Source organism: Equus quagga, chromosome 7 (genome assembly GCF_021613505.1).
Source record: "Equus quagga isolate Etosha38 chromosome 7, UCLA_HA_Equagga_1.0, whole genome shotgun sequence".
Taxonomy (NCBI): Eukaryota; Metazoa; Chordata; class Mammalia; order Perissodactyla; family Equidae; genus Equus; species Equus quagga.
Genome location: NC_060273.1, coordinates 37919179 through 37934512, shown reverse-complemented (window position 1 = coordinate 37934512; position 15334 = coordinate 37919179). Strand labels below are relative to the sequence as shown.

Below are 15334 nucleotides of genomic sequence, written 5' to 3'. Positions count from 1 at the left end.
TGCTGGTCCATTGGCTTCAATTATGATCGGTATGCATGCTTAACAACTCAAGATATTTTAATCTTACTTCCCCTCCAAAATATGCTCAATTCTAATTTTGCATGTAACAATACATTTTTTAATATCTGTTTTTCCTTCTAGAGGATAAACTGTCTGGACCCACCCCGTAGCCGAGTGGTTAAGTTCATGTGCTCTGCTGCGGCGGCCCAGGGTTTCGCTAGTTTGGATCCTGGGCACAGACATGGCACCACTCGTCAGGCCACGTTGAGGCAGCGTCCCACATACCACAACTAGAAGGACCTGCAACTAAGATTTACAACTATGTACCAGGGGGATTTGGGGAGATAAAGCAGAAAAAACACAAAAAAAATCCCCCAAAAAACCCTGTCTTCTCTTTGCTGTTTCTACCATGGCTAGCACAGTGCCTGAGACATACAGATACCCGATATTGGCTGAATAAATGTGTATTAGATCCTCAAGTTGAACATTGTCATCTCAAACTTCACTTGCCGAAAATGAGTTCCTTCCTTCTCTCTCCCCTGAAACCAGCCCATCGCCTGGTTTCCCATCGTGGTCAATGTCACCGCCTTTTCTAGGCTTGTAGCCTGTCAGCCTGAGATGTGAAGGATAACATAAAAGCATAGCCTATTCCAGGGACATAGATCAGACTTGCCCGACTGGACTAGAAGGCCATATGGAAGAGGAAGAGTCGACTGGCTGGGTTATCAGAGGAGGGAGGGAACAGTCTGGAAACCAACCTGGGACTTGGGACTTCATCCTCAGGTATGCCCCTTGAACCTGCCTTGCTATTATTCTTCCTTTGTGATTTTGTTCACACTGTTTTCTGGAAGATGTTGCCATTCCCTCCCCACAGACCCAAATCCATCTTAGTCATCCTTTATTTTTATTTATTTATTTTTTGGTGAGGAAGATTGGCCCTGAGCTAACATCTGTTGCCAATTTTCCTCTTTTTGCTTGAGGAAGATTGTTCCTGAGCTAACAGCTGTGCCAGTCTTCCTCCATTTTATGTGGGACACTGCCACAGTGTGGCTTGACGAGCAGTGCTAGGTCCGCACCTGGGATCTGAACCTGTGAACCCCAGGCCGCTGAAGGGGAGTGCACGAACTTAACCACTGTGCCACCGGGCCGGCCCTTATTCATGTTTTAAATTTCAATCAAGCGGCCGGTCCTGATGAGCCTCTACACTCCAGACTCTAGTCACAATTTCTACAATGTTCCTTCCAATTGTTTTTGCAGCGACTTGCATAGCATTTTAGCTTTTTGGTGTGTCTTCTCCTTAGGTACTTCCTAGTAAGCAACATCGCTCACGCTTCTCTAAAAGTGCTTCATGGTACCTGGTATAAAGTGAAGCTTTTACATGAGTGTTAAATTGAATAGAGTTCAAACCTGGCCAGCTTTTGGTTGAAGCCACAGCTGCTTTGCATCAAGAGGAGCTTTCCACTGGAGTCAAAGCGACCTCTGGTGGCTACGGGATAAAAGGCTACAATCAGAATGCTGGTGTTCGGGCTGGTGAAGCGAAGGTGTCGGCGCTGGTGACCGGCGCGTGAGGGTAGCATCGTCTGAAGCCCTTCTCTGTGTTGAGGGAGACCTGTGTTCTGGGTGACACAGTGTAGTGGCGAGGAGCGCAGCCGTGCCCCACTGCCTGGGCCTGTTGAGTAATAATAATAACAACAGCAAGTTACTCAACCTCTCAGTGTCTTGTGACTTAGTCTCTACATAAGTGTTTGGCTGCTATTCGCACCATGAAACTAACTTGAGGAACCACCCAAAAGGATGGTTTGGAAACGTCTCTCTGACAGTTTCACTCTGATCGAGTATTCTTACCGTTGAGGGATTTACAAAAATTCATACTCCCCGCCCACACGTGGGCGGATAAATAATTCCGTGGTGTGAGGTTTGCAAGAAATCTGCAGTAATGGTGGTGGGAGGCAGAGCTTGCTCATTTTTTATTTCTAAAGAAATAGAGAGAGGAAGAGTGCCTCGGGATGACCAAGGAGGGGCCCCCGGCAGAGCCAAGCAGGGCTGGGCAGGCTTTGCACTGTGATGTATCATCATCTTTGTCCTCAAAATATCTGGGAAAAGCTGGGAATGCTGTTAAATGGGGCACTTCCTGGAGCAGCTCCCTCTGCGGTGATGAGGCCTTCTGGAGAACTCTTTTCTTCTGAGCTTTCTCAGCATGTGTGGACAGTTTTTGAACTGTAAACTGCAGAATTAAGGCTAACTTGTTCTGCTTTTTGAATCATCTTGTGCAAAAGGAGACTCTTCGTTTCTAAGCAAATCTGTTACAGATGGATAATTTCTCAAGAAACTAGCCCCGTGCCTGGAACTGGTCAGATTTTCAGGGTATAAGGAGGATCTATCTGGATCCTGGTGACCCTGAATTCTTGGACTGTTGCCTTCCTGACCCAGCTACCCCAGAGCCCAAAGGGGGATCTGTACGACAGGAAGGAAATATTCCAGCAGGAAGAGGAATAGTTTGGCCACAAATCTCAGTGTAGACCTATCTTGTGAACTGGATCAGGCCACTTCTGGTTTTTGCATCTGTGATCTAAGCCAGTTAGAAGCAGGCCAAATGGCCATTTTTCTCTAGTTCTAAAACTGTATCTTGGTTTGACAAAGCTTTCCAGTTGCACAGTGAGAGTAGGAAAGGAAAGAGGAAAAGCTGACCGAGGTGAAAAGAGAGCATCTCTCTAACGCTGAGGGTAGTGTTAGTGAGCTGCCTGTGCCCGGCCTCCTTTCCTCTGGGTCTTGCCCTGGTTCCCACTGGCCTTCTAAGGAGGGAGGAAGACCTTCCTTGCAGGCTTGATTGGACTTGGGACCCCTCATCAGCCTCCTGGGAGAAGAGAAATCTTGAAGAAGGCGAATATAAAGAGAGGAATCCATTAGGAGGAGGCGTCAAACAGCCGCATCTCCTTTGAACATCTCAGCACATCTCATGGGAGGTGCCAAGATGCCCCTGGACTGACCCCTGGAGACGGAGACAGGAATGGGAGGGAAGGGCAGTGAGGCAGCCATTAGTATATGTGGAATGACTGAGGAGTGAGTAAATGAATGAATACCTTTTCTGGATTTACTCTCAAAAACATCATAATTAAAATTTGCTCCAGGGAAGTCTAACATAATTTTAGAGAAAATGATAATGTGAAGGTTCTTTTGGTTCAAGGTCTAAAATCTATCTTTATTCACCACACTGGGCTTATTTAGGAAAGTTGTGAAGGCTTATTTAAGCTGGAGGAAAGATAAGATTCTAACCAGGCAAAATGATCACTTTTGATTGTTTTGTTTCATTTGAAAATGTTTGTGTTACCAGAATCACATAATAGCAGGGCTAGGAGATTCTCGAAAGATACTTAGTCCCGTCGCTAGCGAGTTATCCCATGGATACACGAGCACCTGTGCACTGGGATAAATATGGGAAGATGTCCATCTGAGCATCGTTGGTAACAACAATGACAATGTAAAAAGCCATGAAACAACCAAAATGTCCATCAGCGGTGGTCAAGGAATTGTAGTACATCTATATATGTAGCTGGTAAAAGGAATTAGGGACAGGTGTGCAGGATGCGTCATTAGCTAAATAAAGCAAGCTGCTGAACACTCTATATAAAATGATCTTATTTGTGTGAAAGTAAAGAATATTTTAAATATGCTTATAAGTGCTTAGCAAAGTTCTAAAGAACACCCAAGAAACTGGGGGCCTGTTCAGTTCCCGCTTTTGCCCTTTCAAACTGTTTGAATGTCTTACTATGAGCATGTGTTCTTTATCATTTGAAAAAGTCACTTCGTCTTATACCCTGACTGCTGAAGCATCCCCACCAAGCAGTCATCCTGGCTGTCCTTGAACACTTCCAGTGATGGAGAACTCACTACCTCTTAACTGTCAGACAGTGTTTTGACCAAGAACCCCCAGATGATAATTAGTTCCTAAGATATTATTTAGGTTTCCGGAGATCTGTCAATCTTATCTTTAGGTTTCTGGAGCTGGACAGCACACAGTTTTGACAGCTAGTTCCTGGTATTTTTTCAGTTAAATTTTTTTTTGGAATATGTGAACAGAAACGAATTGGGAAAAGTATGTCTTCTGGCAAGAGCCTCTAAGATACTAGAGGAAGAGAATAAACGACTTTTCAGGCCACCGTTTTCAGGAGGATATGAAGAGTCTATGTAACAAAAGAGCCTGTTTTCAAGGAACCTGATATGTGGATGGGGGTTGGGAGGGTCACACGCAGACTCAGAGATAAAGAGCATATGAGAACACAAGCTTGTTATGTACCAGGAAAAAGAAAAACCGGTAAATACCAGATCGAGAGAGATGATGTTGCCTGGCTCCATGGGGAATGCTGGTTGGAGGAACTGGACTCGGTTGGGTTCTGAGAAGCGGGGAGGGGGGCCAGGCCCAGGGGATGGGGGCATTTGGCAGCAGAAGGAAAAGGCTTGAAGAGAGATGGGAACCCACAGGGATGGTAAGCGTGAGTCAGCCAGCCCATCTGAGTGGGTGCAAGGTGTTTGGGGGAGCCCTCTCCTCTTTTTTGAGGGTGATGCTCACGGGGAGAATCATGCTTGCAGAGCCCTGGGGGCCAGTCCTGTGGACTCACCCATGGCAGGTCAGCATGCCTGGGCCTGTGGGTGTATGTTTCCTAAAGATCCCTTTCACTGAGAGGTCTGGGAACCGACAGGATTGGGATTTTGTACTGGGTGAGACGTGGAAAGTAAAGGCAGGGACTGTTTTGGAATATTCTTATTTATTTATTATTATTTCTTAACATTTTTACTTGTTAATGTATCAGAAGTGAAAAGGCGTATAATCCAACACAAAAATGGTGGACTCCCCATATGGGTCTCCTTGTGGGTACTGCGTGTGGCTGTCACTGTCCAGTGCATAATGAAAAAATATTAAAAAACAACAAAGAACGAAGGTTTTTCACTGCAGAGCATGGTGGGGGGATTGGATTACATTCATTCGACACCTCTGTGCGATTCCTCAATAAATTTGGCCTGCATGCCATACCCCCCAGCTTCTTGGTTTTCAGAAAGATGATCTAACTAGGGTAGTTGAGCCCGAGTTCGCTGCCTCTCATTCTCTCTCATTCTCTTTCATTTTCTCTCCCCCTCTCTCTCTCTCACGTGTCCACTGCTCACACACAGCAGCCGGAAATGACACATTGAAGTGAGTCACCAATGCGGGTGTGAGTCACCCTGTAATTGGGGAAAGTTCTGTCCTGCTAGGTCGCGCAGCCCCTTGCACTCCTGCTCCTAAATATATTGGAAAATTTTGAAACCACTCCATCCTCGCTCTAGTCTCTCTCACCCACCGCATCCTTTTGGTCCCTAAAGTGGGCTGAAGTTGGATGGTCTTGGCAGCGGTGCTAATACAGCAAGTGGGAAGGCGAGAGGGTGTTGGGGGTTGGGCAGCCACAAGGTGGCAGTGTGGGCCCCGCCATGCTCCCCGCCCAGAGGGGTATGACAGTCAAGTGGCCAGACTCCTGAGATGCAACGAGACAGACCACAAACACTAAAAGCAAGTTTAAATAAGACATTTTTCTTCGTAGTGTTCTTTCTCTCTAACAACCACACAAGGACAAGGATATGATAAATATTCAGGCACACCCCTGGCATGCCCCGCTCCCCACCAGGAGATTGGAGCCAAGAACCAGGCACACAGCTCATCCTTTCTTCCTCTATTCCTATAAAACAAAGTTTGTAGGAAGCAAAAACCTGCTTCTATGAGTAAACAAGTCACCTACACTCCAAAATAATATATGCACACTCTTTCTAGGGCGTGAGACGGCCAGGTCAGGGTGGGTACCTCTGAGCTGGGGAAGGACGGACCTGGAAATGAAAGTGTGTCTCTCCCGTTGGCCTTCTTTGGCCTGCTGCCAGCCTCCTCAGCAGTAGCAGACAGTGCGGGAGAGATGGCAATGTGACTGGAACACAAATCGTTCCTACCAAGCACACAAAAGCTCCTGTAAGCCTTGCAGGGCCCTCCCGCCAGGGTCTCTGTGGGATCCGGGTCTGAAGACCCGGCTGGGCAGAGCCACGAGCAGAAGCAGCTGCGCAGGTGGTTCTGTGAGTTTTCCAGTCTGGTTTGGAGACCTTTAGGGGCATGTGCTTCCGAGGTCTCTCCCCGGGTCTCCACACTGTGGGAGTTTTTCCTGAAGGTCCTCTTTCCTACTCCTGGGAGAGGCTGAGGTCTAGGAGGCAGATTCAGAAAGATTTCCCATAAAGAAAAAAAAAAAAAAAAAGCAAATTTCTTCTCTTTCTCCAAAGAGATTAATTAAAATAAAATTCTTGTTTCTCCAGAGTTTCTTCTTTTCTGAGACATCTTCAGTTCTGCAGGCTTCTTTTCCTCCGGTCAGGGCTCCATCACTTGACCCAGGAAAAGGACTGTTCCTGAGGATGAAGAATCATGGGAGATGAGAACCGGAAGGAGCAGCGCAGTTCCCCAAGCTCCGTGCTTCTGGGTGAACTGAGATGTGAGAGGCCTGAGTCGCAGCTGCCTTAGTGACAGCTAGGACTGGGGTCCTGGCACAGTGCTCTGTCTACGACAGGGTGCTGCCTTTGGGGAGAGAAAGTGGAACAGAGATGGACTTCTTGCCTGGAGTCCTCTTGGGGTCGGAGGGGCTGTCTACACCTGTCTAGACTGGTGCCCGGGACGAGGAGAATTGGGGGGAGCACCATGGGGTGTCACAGGCCCCCGGCTCACCTGTGGGGTTGTGCCGCACCACAAAGAGGAACGGTCTGTCCATGATGATCTCCTCGGGGGCCATTCGGGCTGAGGCTACGAAGCCTGGAAGAGAAGGGACAACGTCTTAGAACAGAAGGACGTCGGCACTGCTGCCTGGATTGATCACAAGCAATCATTAACACCAGCCTCTGTCTGGCTGCAGCCCAGGCGTGGATTTAGGAGGCTCAGTTGCTCTCCTGGACGTGAACCTTCAAAGCTTACCGGAGTCCTTGGAGGCCTGGCTTCCTCAGGAGTTTGGTCTCGCTCACAAACATACATTTATCTAAACCCTTTTAGGGCGTATGGATAGCAGCTTCCTTAAGTTGACTAGCCACTGTGAGAACAACCTGGCCTTTCCTTTGGGACGCCTTGGGCTCAGCCTCGTGGGGCCTCACCTGAGCCTGACCCACCTGTAGAGGAGGACGCCACCGTGCCGCTCTCGGTCACCTCGATCTTCACTTTTTGCAGGGCCTGCGATACATGGAGAAGCTCTTGATCTGAAACAGAGGCGGATACCAGAGTAGATCAGCCAGGCTTCTCGGGGCAAAGCTCCTTTGTCCTCTTCGGAGCCCCACGGTTCACCAGGATAAGAATGTGCAAGGACAGCCCCTTACTGGAAATGCTCGTGAAGTCCGCCTGGTTTGGCCTGAACATGTCGGTCATCCCCAAGTTCTCCAGGGGCCTCCTGAGGTCCACTTCACTCTCCAGGGAGAACCTGTAGGCAGGAGCAGGGAACAGCTCAAGCTCAGTCAAGCTCAGGCCGCCTATCCCAGTCCCCTATCCTGTATCCCCCCAGCAGCCCAACAGGATGGGGACTGGCATGAAAGTAGAAGAGAGAGACTGGCTCTTTCAGATCTGTTTGCAGGTTGCTCTCCTTGCTGGAGGTTTCTAACATCAATGAACATCTTTTTGCAATCTCCCCACCCCCTCAAACCTATGACTAATTACTTTCCTCAAATAAGGCAGTAGTTGCAGCATAAATTTAGCCAGTCTGGCTGGGAGACCAAGGGCAAATTCTCTTGCAAGGGTGTTTGAACAAAATCCGGTCTGTACACTGTGTTTCTGTGTTCCTGAGGAGGACTCAAGTGGCCTTGGCTTTGGGGCTCGCTGCTTCCCATCAGGGCACCACTAATTACCTCCATATTTGAGAGAGAGAGAGAGAGAGAGCACGCTAACCAATGGAATTCTCATCTTTCCCAGAGCCTGGCATTACCGCATCTGGAAATTTGGGGGACGTGTGGTAGGAGGCTTCCCTACAATTCTGGAATTACTCAACCTCAGCCGATTCCACCCTCTTTGCTTCTGCAGAAGGATTTAAAAATCTGCTTTGCTGGAAGCCCAGCTAAAGCTGCTCCGTCTGCAGACGTGATCCCTATTGTCTCCATTGTGACTTGAGGCGGTAGGGGTGGGAGTGGAGGGCGTTCATAAAAAGGTGTAGACCGGTTTAGCTCCCCACTTCCATCATTCCTCTGGCTCTTCTTTTGGTGGCTTTTGCTGGATATTCTGAGTGTTGGAAATGTGGGGCATGGTCTAGAAAAGCTCCCCGCCGCCCTCCAGCAGACACCGGAGGAGGGTGGATGAGAGGAATCTAATCAAACCCAGGCCAGGGTGTTTCCCATCAGCCTCCCACACACTTCCCTGCCCTGCATACGTCACATGTGGGAAACTCAATATGGGGGTGGTGCATTCAGGAGAGAGGGGAGGGGGAAACAGAGGGGCTTAGGATCTTGAACAGAGTGGTGAGAGCAAGAGTGGCTTACTTGGGCAGAACCAGGAGGCGGACCACTCTGGTCATACTCCTTTTCCACTGGCTGATGAGCTGGGCATCCAGAATGTTGGTGAGGGCAGAGAGAGGCACCTCTTTTTCATAGGGAGCAGCAATGAACATGCTGAGGGTGTCCCCGTGGTAGGGCAATTCCAGGATGTCGTAGTAATGGCCGTCAGGGGTGGTAAACTCAGCTGTGGAGACACCAAGATGGCACATTGCAAATGGCTTCAGCTCTTATTGATTCTGACCCAGTGCTGGGTTTTCATCTAGTCCTCCTGTCCCCTCCACTCCTTCTGGAAGCCAGCTCTCCATCCCGGCTTTTGAGGCTCCCCAACCCACTGCTCCTCTGTTCAATGTTTTTATTCCCATTTCTCTTCTCTTTTGCCAATTCACAGTGTCTTGTGGTTTCTCTGTCTCTTTTTGGCCTTCTCTACCTTTGCTCCCCACTCCCAGCCGCTAATTCATTCCAGTCCTCATCTCCTGAATCTCGACTTCCCCATAGCCCTTCCCCTAGCAGGATTCGTGGGCCTCAAGTAATGACACTAGAAACACCTGAGGACAAGAGACAGGAGTCATGTGGTCAAATGTGGGCCTGAGGGAATTTCTGGATTTCAGCTTCATCTTGCATGAAATAAAGCTGCTTTCTGCTGCTCCAACTATCCCAGTGTCTCCCACTTGGGAGGTCTTTGTCAAAGCTGGGGTGTGTTCTAGGGTTCCCCTCCCTGAGAGGGGAACACCTCGGGGATGAGGGGCCATAGTTGTGGGACTTGGGGAAGGGGGTCTTGCTCTTACCATAGTTGAACTTGTTGGTCTGAGCCATCATGGACACAGAGGCGGTGCTGCCGTCGGACTTGTGGAAGAGGCGGTGGTGGGTGCCCGACTCTGGGAAGGGCGTCTTCCACTGGCCGTTGAAGTAGAGGGCATTCACCAGCACCAGGCGCGTCAGCTCGTCCACGGCCCCTTCGTCAAGTAAGTCGCTGATCATGCCTGTGGGAAAGCCAGGTGATCAGGAGGTTAGATTTTTTTTTTTTTTCATTTTTTAAAGATTTTATTTTTTCCTTTTTCTCCCCAAAGCCCCCCGGTACATAGTTGTGTATTCTTCGTTGTGGGTTCTTCTAGTTGTGGCATGTGGGACACTGCCTCAGCGTGGTTTGATGAGCAGTGCCATGTCCGCGCCCAGGATTCGAACCAATGAAACACTGGGCTGCCTGCAGCAGAACGCGCGAACTTAGCCACTCGGCCACGGGGCCAGCCCCAGGAGGCTAGATATCTTTGAATCCTCTAGATGGTGCCCTTTAGCTCCCTGTCCTCAAATGGGTGTGTGTCTGGTGAAGGGATCTAGTCAGAAGACAGACTCTGGGTTTAGTGAACTATCTACCTGCTTTCAACCTGTTCTGTCTTCCTAGGGGTCTCAGACAGCCTTCCAGCTCAGCACCGTTTCTTGGCCCTGGGATCCTGTCCAGGATCAGACCCGGAAACTTAAATCTTCTGTTACATTGCTCCCTAAGCTGCAGTCTTGAAGGACTGTGTGTGTTCTATGTCATGGTTCCTACTGTTATAAAATCTCTCAACACTTTTTAGGTATATCTTTACAGTTGGTTCATGAGAAGGCCTAACTGTGAAAAATATGACAGTTCGATGCTTAAAGCACTTGACCTTCTGTCTATGGAGAAGAGGATGCCGCAGGGGAGAGGTTGGGATATTTGGGATTTGTGTCTAAATTCCCTTTCTCGGCAGGCCCTTGGGACTGGTCTCCTTTCCCTGCCTGCTCACCTTTTGTGTATTTCTTCACCCAGTCATTGATGATGAACCTGGCTCTCTCCACCTCTGAAAAGTCCACCTGCTTGACTGTGGTCTGGAACAGCTTGAAGAAGCGGGGCATGAATCCCTTGACCAGCTTCAGATCCCGCTGAACAAAGATGGCATCAGCGGTGGTGATCTCGTCCTTGTTCCACGGGCCCATGAGCTCCTTGTACAGTTGGCGGAGGGCGGGCGCCATGCCCTTCTCTGTGCCAAGACAGGAGGAAAGGACACGTTAGGCTCATGTTGAGCCAAGGTCTCCCGGCCCGGCCGACTTCCTCCATGAGAGGCCCAACCCTGCCCACATGTTTGGAGCTCTTCTGCTCTCCCTGGGCTCTCTGGAGGGAGATTTTGTCCCAAACCTCAATCTCTTCTGCATTTCCCTCTTTTTTCCTCAAAAATCTCAGGTCCTAACCCTTTCTTTGCATTAGAATATTTTTCTCTGTTTACAAGTCACGAATCCTAAACTTTTTCTTATAATAATAATAGCTACGCTAAGCATTACACACGTGGAATTCTATTGAGTCCTTCCAGCAGCCCTGCATGGTAGGTACCTTGGTTGTCCCCATTTTGTAGACGAGGAAACTGAGGTTCAGAGGGGATAAGGTTACACGGTCAATAAGTGGTAAGGCAAGGCTGTATTACACCAGACCCATTGGCCTGTATGCTTGGGACTAGTCAAGGGCCCAGTGACATGGGGTGTGGCGGGGAGAAGAGGCGGTGGTCCCTGAGGCGTGGTGGTACAGGAGTTGGCTCTGTTAAGCTGGAGTCAGCCCTTCCCCGGCCCCTGGTTGGGTAGACCCCTGTCCTGTGAAGATTCCCCGCCTCCCCGCCCCCACGCCAACTCTCACCGTCAATCTTGAACTGCATTGCCTCTTGGATCTGCTTCCGAGTCTCTCCTCCCGTTGTCAGCTGCAACATGGCCAGCACCGAGGCCACCCCGTAAGGTGAGAAAACCACGTTGTGGTCCTGGGAGGCCTCCACCACCTGCCGAAACACCTTCACTCCAAAGTCTGTGGCCAGATGGGCCGCCTGGGACTGGGGGTTGTAGGAAGCGGACCCTTCACCAAAGATGAGGGCCAGGCCCAGGGCTAGGCAGGCGAAGACTGGAGACATCCCCATCCTGGAGCAAATGAAAAAGGAACTCGTGAGGGAATAGTTCTGGAAGACTGGCAAGCGGGGAGAGGAGATGGCATCCCAGCCAGGGGCCAGGCTCGCCTGCCACTGGCAGGTGATAAATGAACACGAGGGCAAAATTCATTAAGAAAGCATGATGGGTTCAGATTCTGAGGCTTTCCCCCTCTGTCTCAGTGCCAGGGCATCTTAAGCGAGTTTCCCCCTTTGGGAATCTTGGAAACTGCTGGCACCACCCGCCAGTATGTCTGCCTTCCCCTCCAGGAGATGAAAGGCTAAATTATAGTAACATCTCTGACTTGCGTGATGCTTAAATTCTCTTATAATGCTTTCACAGCTGTTGTTTCATTCAACTTAGCAGGCCTGAAAAATCCCTTTCCTGAGGCGGGAAAGGGGGGAGGATCTTGATGGAGAGTGACTGAGCAGTCGAGGCCCTTGTTCCTGGTGGCGGGGTAGTTGGTGGGGCCTGACCTCCTTCCCTGCTCCCTCTGTGATCCTTGCTATGATGAAGTCAACTCAACGCTGCAGGTCCCCTCCGTGGAGGGAAAGCAGGGGAGAAGTGGGGATCTAGGGCGCAGGAGATGCTGCCGAGAGGCGCTCTCCGCCTTCCTCCGAGGCGAGAGTTGGAGAAAGTTTGCTTTCCTCTTACCTGAAGTTCTCAAGGTGCCTTGTGACTGGAGGTCTGTCCTGCTGCTCTGGCGATTGTGGCGATCTGGCTGCTGGAGGAGGAGGAGGTGTGGCTCCTGGCGGTGCTCCCGGTCCTGCAGCCAGATGTAGCTGTGCTCCTTGGGACGCTGCTGCCTCCCTTTTATACCAGATGTGGGCAGGAAATAGATGAACTCATGGTTCAGCCCCACCCACTTTCTGGCTCTGGAAGTCTGAACAGCCGGGCCCCTCAGCACCTCCCTGAGGCCTGTGTGTGTGCGTGCTGCTCTGTGTGTACGTGTGAGAGGGCTCAAGGACAATTGGGCAAACACCTATTGTCTTGGCCCAGGGGTTTCCCCGATTTCCCCCCACTCTGCCTGTGTCCCTCCCTACTATGCCAGCTTGACCCCTGGCAGTGCCAGACGGCCCCAAATGCCCAGTGTTTGGGATTACCTTTCCCAGTGCTCAGCTTGGGGAAGAACAGTTCACATTTTCTCCTTTTCCTTTGGAGAAACGGATCACCGTGGAGTTGTCAAAGAAGCTAGCGATCCTGTGGACTTTTGTCCACCAGCGCCGTCTACCCCGTGCGCTGGCCAAGCGATGAAGAACATCCCTCCCTCCTCTTGGCCACATCCCAGTGGCCAGAGGGCAGGGAGCATGCCCTGTGATTGTCTGGGTTTGACTGTCTAGGACAGGGGCCTGGCAGAGGGCTCCCCTTCTGTCTTTCCCTCTTCCCTGTCGAGTGCCTGCCCGTCCTTGGATGATGCGGGGCTGACTCCCCGACGTATCCAGACTCTTGAGGTGCCCCCAGGCCTCTCTTTGGTGTCAACAGCCCTGTCTGGCTGGGGTTTGAGGTGTGCTGGGTGGGGTGCTGGAGGCTGAAAGGGACCAGGGCAAAGCCTTGGCAAGGAATCAAGGGCCCATGTGTAAGTTTCATTTCTCTGAGCCGAGGCTATGATGGGGACAATTATGCCTTATCCTTTTCCTGCAGACGCAGACACTCGGAGGGCGGTAGCAGCGGGAGTAGGGATAGGAGTGAGGGTGTCAATTCATGGTGGGCTTGTGGGATATGCTTCTAGGGCATTTTGCTTAGCAGTGGAAGAGTGACCCAGGAACTCTGTAGAGGGTAGAAATCGGCTAGGGGCGAGTGTGTGGGACCAGACCAGTGCACTTGGGGGCTTGGCAGGGTCAGGCACCCTTGGCCGTGTGGCCAGGATGTTGCGGACAGAGTGGTGACTGAGGTGGTGCCAGAGGGGTCCTGCGGTGGGAGGGGGATGGTGCACTTGACCCGGGGGTCCACACGCTGTCTTGCTCTGTGTTGGTGGTGGGTTTCGGCTGGGAGTAACCATGGAGACAGCTGAGGGCAGAATCACAGGAAGTTTAAGTGGGTGGAAGTGTGGGGATATTTGTTTTGGATTTTTTCAGTAAACAGATACCAAGGGCAACCACAGCTGGATGGCTGTTTTGAGTTTTCTCTGCCTCCGCCTGTGCTGTCTCAGTTGCCCCCGGGAGTCAGGTGTGGGTGTGGGGTGTCTAGGAAAGGGGGGAAACCTGGGTTGGAAAGTTCAGATCACCAATCCTTATGGGACTGTTCCCATGCGACTCTTCTTGTTTATGTCCTTGTCCTTTTCCTAGCTGTGGTCTGGAGTCCCTGAGAGAGCGTTAGTCGTGGGGAGAAGGCACTGACCCCTGACTTCTCTCAGGTGGAGAGGACAGAGTACATCCCCCAACCCATCTCCTACCCCCAGAAGTGCCCCCAATGCCTTGCCCTCCACCTTGGGGGTCAGAGGGGGGCAGGGATATGGGAGTCCGGTTTCAGAATGCCCAGCCCCGAGTTGGAGGGGCAGCCGGTGGAGATGGGGTGAAAGTGGCTTCTTCGAGGCACCCTGCTGGGCAGCCTCTCCAGCCACTTCAGCGGCCTCCTTCCCCTCCTCCATGGCTACTCCAGGAGCCGCTGTCCCCCTCCTTGCCAGGCCTCAGCTGTAAAAGCCCCTGCTGTTTTCTGTGGACGGCCTGGGCCCTGCCAGGGCAGTGACCAATTCCGTCCCCACTCCTGGCCATGATGGATGATCCTGAGGCCATTCCAGAAAGACACTTGGTTCCCGGGCACAGGAGGCTCTGTGTCCTGTTGGGGGTGGTGGGCCTGGGGGGTTCTTTACTTCGGAAACAGAAGGGCTGACTAACTAAGGGGTCTTTTCCCAAACTGGAGTGGACTTGTAGGCATCTGGGGGGTGTGTATTCGAAACTGAGGCACAACCTAGTGTAACTGGGGCCCAGGCACGTGTTTCTGACCCTTCCTTTGACTTTCTGATGAGCTGGGGACGCTAGATGATCTAAACGCAGAGTTGACCTCAGTCCCTGTCCCTCCTTTCCAAGAAACGGCCTCACGTCCGCCTTGTCTGTCCTCTGGAGGCCTTCCACACACCAGGGTGCAGGTCAATGGCCTGCTGTCCCCCAGCAGATCCCCCTATAATGCCCTTCTCAGAAGCTGGCCTGACTCAAGGGGCTGTCACTTTGTCTCCTTCCCCTGAACCCCAAACTAACAGCCTTGACCTAATCACCTCTTTCAAGCTTGGGCTCTTTTGTAAGGGGTCAAATGGACAGAAAGAGAAAAGTCCCTGCTGTTGAAATAGCTGGACCTCTGATTCCGGGAGGGTCAGAGATAAGAGGATGAGTTACAGCGCCGTGGGTTTCTGGGGGAAGTTCCAGTTGCAGCTAACTGAGAAGATGTTACCATCTGCACCTCCACAGGTGGTTTGTGACTAGACCAGACTCACGCTTTCCGTGACTTTCCCCCAGCCCCGCCTGCACCCCCGGAACCCTCGTTCAGTTTGGGTCTCCGTGTGGCTTCCAGCTTTCGCTTCCTGCCTTCCAGCTGCCCTCTTGCCCTCTGCTCTTCCTCTTTGCTTCTGGGTTGTTCTCCAGCAACAGCTGCCTGCCGCTCTCTTTTTCACTCTCCCTTTCTCTCTCTGAGGCTCCCTCTTCTTGCTCTCTTCTGTGTCTTCTCACATTCCTTCCCTTCCGGCTCCCTAGTCTGGCCACGTGAGCTCTCTCCCAATTTTCTCATTCTCTCTCTTTTCTGCTCTCTGTGACTCAGTCCCTCTTTCCCTCTCCTCTCTTCTTCCAGAATCCCTTTTACAGTCAAATGCTCTGCTCCACGGCTTCCTGTGGGGAAGAGAGTGCTGGCCTGCTATCAGTTACACAGGCTCCTGGAATGTTGGACCCGGCCTCCTGATTCTTGG

The 15334-nt window shown here is 51.2% G+C and overlaps 1 protein-coding gene across 1 annotated transcript; it reads right to left on the bottom strand.

The window, feature by feature from the left end:
• Window positions 1-4750: 4750 nt before the first annotated feature.
• Window positions 4751-12222, bottom strand: SERPINE1 (serpin family E member 1). Its single transcript, XM_046667699.1, has 9 exons — window positions 12097-12222; window positions 11165-11436; window positions 10287-10520; window positions 9306-9500; window positions 8506-8704; window positions 7360-7460; window positions 7156-7242; window positions 6725-6808; window positions 4751-6411 (listed from the first exon to the last, which is right to left on the bottom strand). The coding sequence occupies exons 2-9, from the start codon at window positions 11433-11435 to the stop codon at window positions 6374-6376; spliced, it is 1209 nt and encodes a 402-aa protein (XP_046523655.1). The 5' UTR covers window position 11436; window positions 12097-12222; the 3' UTR covers window positions 4751-6373.
• Window positions 12223-15334: the final 3112 nt, after the last annotated feature.

Coding starts and splice junctions, on each gene's coding strand:
- SERPINE1 (XM_046667699.1), bottom strand. CDS start 11,435: ATGGGGATGTCTCCAGTCTTCGCCTGCCTAGCCCTGGGCCTGGCCCTC. Junction 9,501..10,286: donor GGTGAAGAAATACACAAAAG/GTGAGCAGGCAG, acceptor GCTTTCCCACAG/GCATGATCAGCGACTTACTT. Junction 7,243..7,359: donor GGACTTCACGAGCATTTCCA/GTAAGGGGCTGT, acceptor CCTCTGTTTCAG/ATCAAGAGCTTCTCCATGTA.